The 6510-nt window shown below is 39.5% G+C and overlaps 1 protein-coding gene across 1 annotated transcript in view; it reads right to left on the bottom strand.

Annotated features, from left to right (window-relative positions):
* WDHD1 (WD repeat and HMG-box DNA binding protein 1) overlaps positions 1-6412 on the bottom strand; it is a 98724-nt gene extending 92312 nt beyond the window's left edge. The window contains exons 1-2 of the mRNA XM_012663740.1: positions 6336-6412; positions 6116-6188 (exon numbers count right to left, since the gene is read on the bottom strand). Of these exons, the coding sequence (XP_012519194.1) occupies positions 6116-6188; positions 6336-6412 (150 nt within the window). The remainder of the gene's footprint in view (positions 1-6115; positions 6189-6335) is intronic.
* Between the last annotated feature and the right edge of the window lie 98 nt (positions 6413-6510).

Raw genomic sequence — 6510 nt, 5'->3', positions numbered from 1 at the left:
GCACCCAGTCACCACCTGATACTCTTGCCTTTCCTCTAATGATCTTAGACTCCTACGGTCACAGCCTAGACCTTGTCTTTACCAATACTGCATGTTTCTTAATCTCAACTTCGACCATCCTAATCACTTCTTTTTTTACCTTATACCCCTAGCATCTTAATTCCAATAATTTTAAACATTCTATTAGGATCCACAATTCATTGAAACTACTGTTCACAGTCTCTAACTCCCTTCAAATTCTTACATTCCCTCCTAATCCAACTCTCTGCCTATTACTAAGTTTTCACTACCAGAGCTACATATGGTTGGAGAAAAGCATCAACCAGGTTAGCTAGCCTTTCTTTAAATTTATTACCACCTGAAGTAGGCCTTTTATGCTATGCAGAAATCCAACTATATTTCCCTAGTCCATTCAACTGTCTCACACCTACTCTTCTTTCTTCAAACTTCTACCTCCTATCCCACTCTCAACTAATGACTTTGCTTCCAATTTCACTCAGAAAACAGAAGCGATCTACAGAAATTGTCCACATGTTCTCTCCGTTCCTCCTAGGTGCACCTTCCCTCCGCTTATAAATTTGACCATGCTCCCATCCGTGGCCAATCTCTCCCCCTTGTGATCCTAGCTCTTCTCACCCACTCAAGTACATCACTCTAGCAATTCCTTCTCTTTTTACTATAATATCAATTTATCCCTCTCTACTGGATCATCTCTACTCATATATATACACACACACACACACACACACACACACACACACACACACACACACAGACATATATATGCTGTCACCTCACCTTAAAACAAAAACAAAATATTTCCCAACCCCACATGCTCAGCCAACTACCCTCATTCTGTGAGAGTGTCATCCTCACTAACTCCAATTCCTCCCCTTCCATTCTCTTGAATCTACTCCAACAAGTTCCATTCTTACCACTCTATAAAACTGCTCAAGATTATCAATGGCCTCCACATTGCTAAATCTAATGGTGAATTTTCAGTCTTCAACTCCATCCAAAAGGAGCATTTGACGTATTATTTTCTCTTCATTAAAACACTTATTTCATTTGGCTTCTAAACATCCTTCTTGAATCTTGGTTCTCTACTTGTCTAGCCACTCCTTCTTAGACTCTTTAGCTGAATATTCCTTCCCTAACTTAATCTCTCTTTTGAAGTCCCTGCCCTTGAACCTCTTTTTTCTAAATTCGCTCCCTCCCGAGGTGATTTTATCCAAGTTCATAGAATTAAATACCATCTATATACTGACAATTCCCACATTTAGATACCCAGCTGGGATCTTAATCCTAAACTGAGAGGCATCAGCTAAAGATGTACAGTTGATCCTTGAACAACATGAGGTTTAGGGGCACCAAAAATCTACATATAACTTTTGATTCCCCAAAAATTTAACTAATGGCCTACTGTTGGTCAGAAACCCTACCAATAACATAAACAGTCAATTAACACATTTTGTATGTTAAGTGTATTACATACTATAGTCTTACAATAAAGTAAGCTAGAAAAAAGAAAATGTTATTAAGAAAATCCTTTGGGCAGATGGGAAGGGGAAGATGGGGATGGGTATATACACACCTAATGGGTGCGGTGTGCACTGTCTGGGGGATGGACACACTTGAAGCTCTGACTCGGGTGGGGCAAGGGCAGTACACATAACCTAAATGTTTGTACCACTGTAACATGCTGAAATAAAAATCAATTTAAAAAAAAAAAGAAAGTCCTAAGGAAGAGAAAATATATTTCCCATTCATTAACTAGAAGTGGGTCATCATAAAGGTCTTCATCCTTGTCGTCTTTACACTGAATAGGCTGAGGAGCAGAAAGACAGGCTGGTCTTGCTGTCTCAGGGGTGGCAGAGGTGGAAAGGTAAGGGGATGCAGGGGAGGCAGGCACACTCAGTGCAACTCTATGGAAATATATCATAATTTCTGTCTTTTTTGCATTTTCATTTCTCTAAAAATGTTTTTATACAGTACCAATCCTTCTTCCACTGTTTGCTTTAGTTTCAGTGCCCATATCACAGAAGGGGGTCCATGTTGTAAATGAAGTCAAAAGCAGCCTTGAATAACCGGAGCTCTTCCGACAAACTGTCTAACGTCGATTTGTTTTCTGGCACTGCTTCTTCTACATCTTCTTCCTTATCATCTGGCACTAGTTCAGAAGCACTCATTTCCACCAAGTTATCTTCTGTTAATTCCTCTGATGTGGTGTCTATTAGCTCCTGAATTTCTCCAAGATCTGTATCTTAAAACCCTTCACCCTCCATCTTTTTTGCCATATCCAAATCTCTTTCACAATTTCTTTGACTGCCTCTGTCATAAATCACATGAAGTCATACATAACATCTGGACAGTTTTCTCCAGCAAGAATTTATTGTTTCGGGATTGACGGATTTTTTTTTTTGCTCTGATTTGTCCATGTTGAGAACCGTGGCTTTTGTTATAACAACGATGACATCTTCAATGGTGTAATCCTTCCAGACTTTATCTCTATTGGAGTTCTCTTCAGTAGCACCGACAGACCTTTCCATAGAGTAGTACGTGTAATGAGCCTTAAAAGTCTGTATGACCTCCTGATTCACAGTTTGAATTAGAGGCATTGTGTTTGGGGGCTGGTAGACCACTTCAAAGGCATCAAACTCACGGGATTCTGGGTGGCACTAGCCAGTATCAAAAGAACTTTAAAGGCAGTCTTTTACTGGCAAGGTACTTCCTGACAAAGCATCAATGGATCCAATCCAGAAAAAGCGTCCTTGGCCAGGCGCAGTGGCTCACGCCTATAATCCTAGAACTCTGGGAGGCCGAGGCAGGAGAATCACTTGAACTCAGGAGTTCAAGAGCAGCCTGAGCAAGAGCTAGACCCCATCTCTACTCAAAATAGAAAAATTAGCCAGGCGTTGTGGTATGCACCTATAGTCCCAGTGACTTGGGAGGCTGAGGCAGGAGGATCCCTTGAGCCCAGGAGTTTGAGGTTGCTGTGAGCTAGGCTGACACCACGGCACTCTACTCAGGGCAAGGGAGTGAGACTCTGTCTCAAAAAAAAAAAAAACAGAAAAAGGGTTTTCATTACCCAGGCCTTCCTGTTAAAAGACCATCAACTGTTGTTTATTTTTCCCCTTCAAGGCTTAGGGATTAGCAACTTTATAGACAAAGGCAGTTCTGATCATAAACCTGACTGCATTTGCACAATAGAGTTAGCCTATCCCTTCAGCTTGCTTCTCTTCCTTATTAATAAATGTCCTTTTGTGGCTTTTCACCCCCAGAATAGGGTCCTTGCATCTGCATTAAAAAAACATTCAGGCAAATATTCTTTCTCTTCAATGATTTTTGTTATGGTGTCTGGGAACTGATCTGCTGCCTCTTGATCAGAAATTGCTTCTCCTATTATCTTGACACTTTTTAAGCCAAACCTCTTTCCAAATTATCAAACCACCCTTTGCTGGCATTAAATTCACCAGTTTTAGATCCTTTACCTTCCATTTGCTTTAAGTTGGTATATAATGACTTCGCTTTTTCTCAAATCATATTAGAGTCTATAGGTATGCCTTTCTTTTTCCTTTTTTTTTTTTTGAGAAAGGGTCTCACTGTGTTGCCCAGGCTGGAGTATAGTGGTGCAATCATAACTCGCCGTAACCATGAATTCCTTGGTTCAAGTGATCCTTGCCTCACCTCCTGAGCAGCGGGGACTAACACGCCCAGCTAATGTTTTAATTTTTTGTAGAGACAGGGTCTCGCCATATTGTCCAGGCTGATCTATAACTCCTGATCCTCCTGCCTCAGCCTCCCAAAGTGCTAGGATTATAGGCATGAGTGACTGGCCCATCCTACAGGTATCCCTTTCTTATAGCAATCCTACATCCAAATAAAAGCTGCATTCTGAACAGAAGATACAAAGCTATTTCACAAAAAAGTGCAAGGTTTTCACACCTGCTGGCATAGCTGTAGCAACAGCTATGGCATGGCTTCACAAATTTCCTTTTTTTTTTTTTAATCCAGCATGTTGCTACTTATGCTGCATTTGCTTATCTTAAAATGGCAGGTAATTGCAGCTGCAGACCTCAATTTACAGTACATCAAGGAATTCGACTTTTTCTCATGTGATAACTTTTCCCTGCTTCTTGGGAACACCTTCAGCATCACTAGTGTCATTTCGTATGGGTGTCACGGTATTATTGAAGATTTACAGTATTGCACTAAACACAATGAAACATACACAAGAACTGTGAGGGATCACCTTTTATTGGGATATACAATTTACTGGAAAGACAAACTGCTCACATGGAAATGATTAGTGTCACACATTTCAAGGATATATTCAGATATGTGCAACACCTGAGCTCACTGAAATAGCAACAGGAGGTGGCTATGAAATTATTACAGTACAGTATGTACTGCTGTTAATTTTATGTAGTTATGATTTAATACTGCATCTTTACACTTGTTTACATTTCTCTAGAGTGCAAATGGTGCCATGTATGATGTGTGTTTGCGTGCATAAGTTTTGATAAATTTTAACTTTTCGTAATAGATTTGTATATATTGTATGGTAGTAAATGACAAAATAGACTAGTATCTACACATATTTTATGCATTCATGACATACTTTTTCTTATTTTTTCCAATATTTCTAGGCAACATGAGTTTTTTCAAATTGTTGCAAATCTGTAAAAAACTTTCTAATATATTTATTGAAAAAAATCCACATGTAAGTGGACCCTTGAAGTTCAAACCCATGTTGTTCAAGGGTCAACTGTGTATTTCTATCTCTAGCTCACACTTTTCCCTGAGCTTGAGACCCATTTATCTGTCGTTACCTCTCTAGCACAGTATCTCAAAGAAATCCCATACTAATCATGTCTGAATGCAAACTCATAACCTTCACCTCCTGCTCCACCTCTGAAATAGGCTCCTCTTCAAGTGTTTCCATTATCTGTAAATGGCAGCAGCATTTCCTCAACTGTAACATCCAGAAATGCGGATGTTATCCCTGACATCTCTCTTTCCATCTTAACGTCTGATCCATACTATTGACTTTACCTCTTAAATATTTCCTGAATGTATCCTCTTTTCTCCACACCCATGTCTACTCTAGTGCAAGCTTTCATCACATGTAACCAAACTAATACAGAAACCTCCTAATAGTCATCTGCAACCACTATTGCTCCTTTTCCAATTCATCCTCCATCCATCTTCTCAAAAAAGAGTCTGATCACATCTCCCCTCTGCTTCAAACCTTTAATACCTTCCCATGGCTTTTACGATTAAAAACAAGAATTCTTAATAAAGCCCAGAAGGCCTTGGATAGGAAACCCAATACCTACCTTCACAGATTCATCTCTTATCAATCTCTGCATCACTCTCTACACTTTAGCATCACTAGCTTTCTTTCAGTTCTTTGAGCATACCATGGTCCCTGCCCCCACTAGGCCTTTACACAGTGTCCCCTCTGCTTGAAATACATCACTACGCCACTGCCACCACCACCTATCTTTATACTTAATGCCTACTCAATCTTCAGATCTCAAGAAACACTTCCTCAGAGAAGCCTTCCCTGCCTCCTCGAACTAGATCAGCTTCTCCTCATATATGCTTATCATTGCACATATTACTTTGCATTTCTAAATATATTTATTTTTGTGATTAATGGTGCTCAATGTCTGTCAATCCAAAAAGATCTTAAGCTCAATGAAGGAAAAGATTGTGCCTTGTTTGCTCTATCGTATCCCTAAATGTGTCCCAGCAAAGTAGACACACAAATATTTTTTCAATGAATCAATCAACATAGGAGTGAAAGTGGAAGCCACACAATTGGATGGTACTGCATAGTAATGGGTTTAGAAGGATAAAAGAGACCAGAAAAACCTTAGGAAAATATCACTGTTTAGGAATCAAGCAGAGGGAAATAAGTTAAAAAAAATCAGAAAGTTAAAAAAAAAAAAAGGCAGCAAAAAAGGAAATAGCATCGCTAAAGGCCAGGGAGCATACCATACCAAATATAACAAGCCACTGAATTTGTCAAGTAGGCAGTATCTAGCGGTCTGACAAAATCAATCATGTGAGACGCAGATAAAGGGAAAATATGGGAGGAGAAGCTCACATCTAACTCCTCTCGAGACTTTAACTTCTCTGATATACTGAAACTACCATGATGGTCCGAATCAAACAATAATCTAAGGAAATATCTGTGCCATTTTTAGATTTTATCATTACACTTCTCTATCTGCATGAGTCATTTTTGGCTGACTGCACATGTGACGTACGAGAATAAATTAAGATTTACACCTGAAACGTTCTTTTTGTTTCTCAAAGAACCTTACCTCCCAGAATCATCAAAACAGACATCCGTGTGCCCCTCTGTATGTCCATATCTCATTGGCTTCTGTGTAGCCGGCATCTTTTCCTACCTGAAAATGTTTTATAAAAGCTAGTCTTATTATTTTAAATAAGAGAAAAGCCAGGAAGCTTAAGGGGAAGAGCTTAGTCTCCTCCCGA

This window comes from Propithecus coquereli, unplaced genomic scaffold (assembly GCF_000956105.1).
Source record: "Propithecus coquereli isolate 6110/MARCELLA unplaced genomic scaffold, Pcoq_1.0 Scaffold83, whole genome shotgun sequence".
Lineage (NCBI taxonomy): Eukaryota > Metazoa > Chordata > Mammalia > Primates > Indriidae > Propithecus > Propithecus coquereli.
The sequence above is the reverse complement of the archived record's forward strand: the minus strand, read 5'-3'. Positions and strand labels throughout refer to the sequence as shown.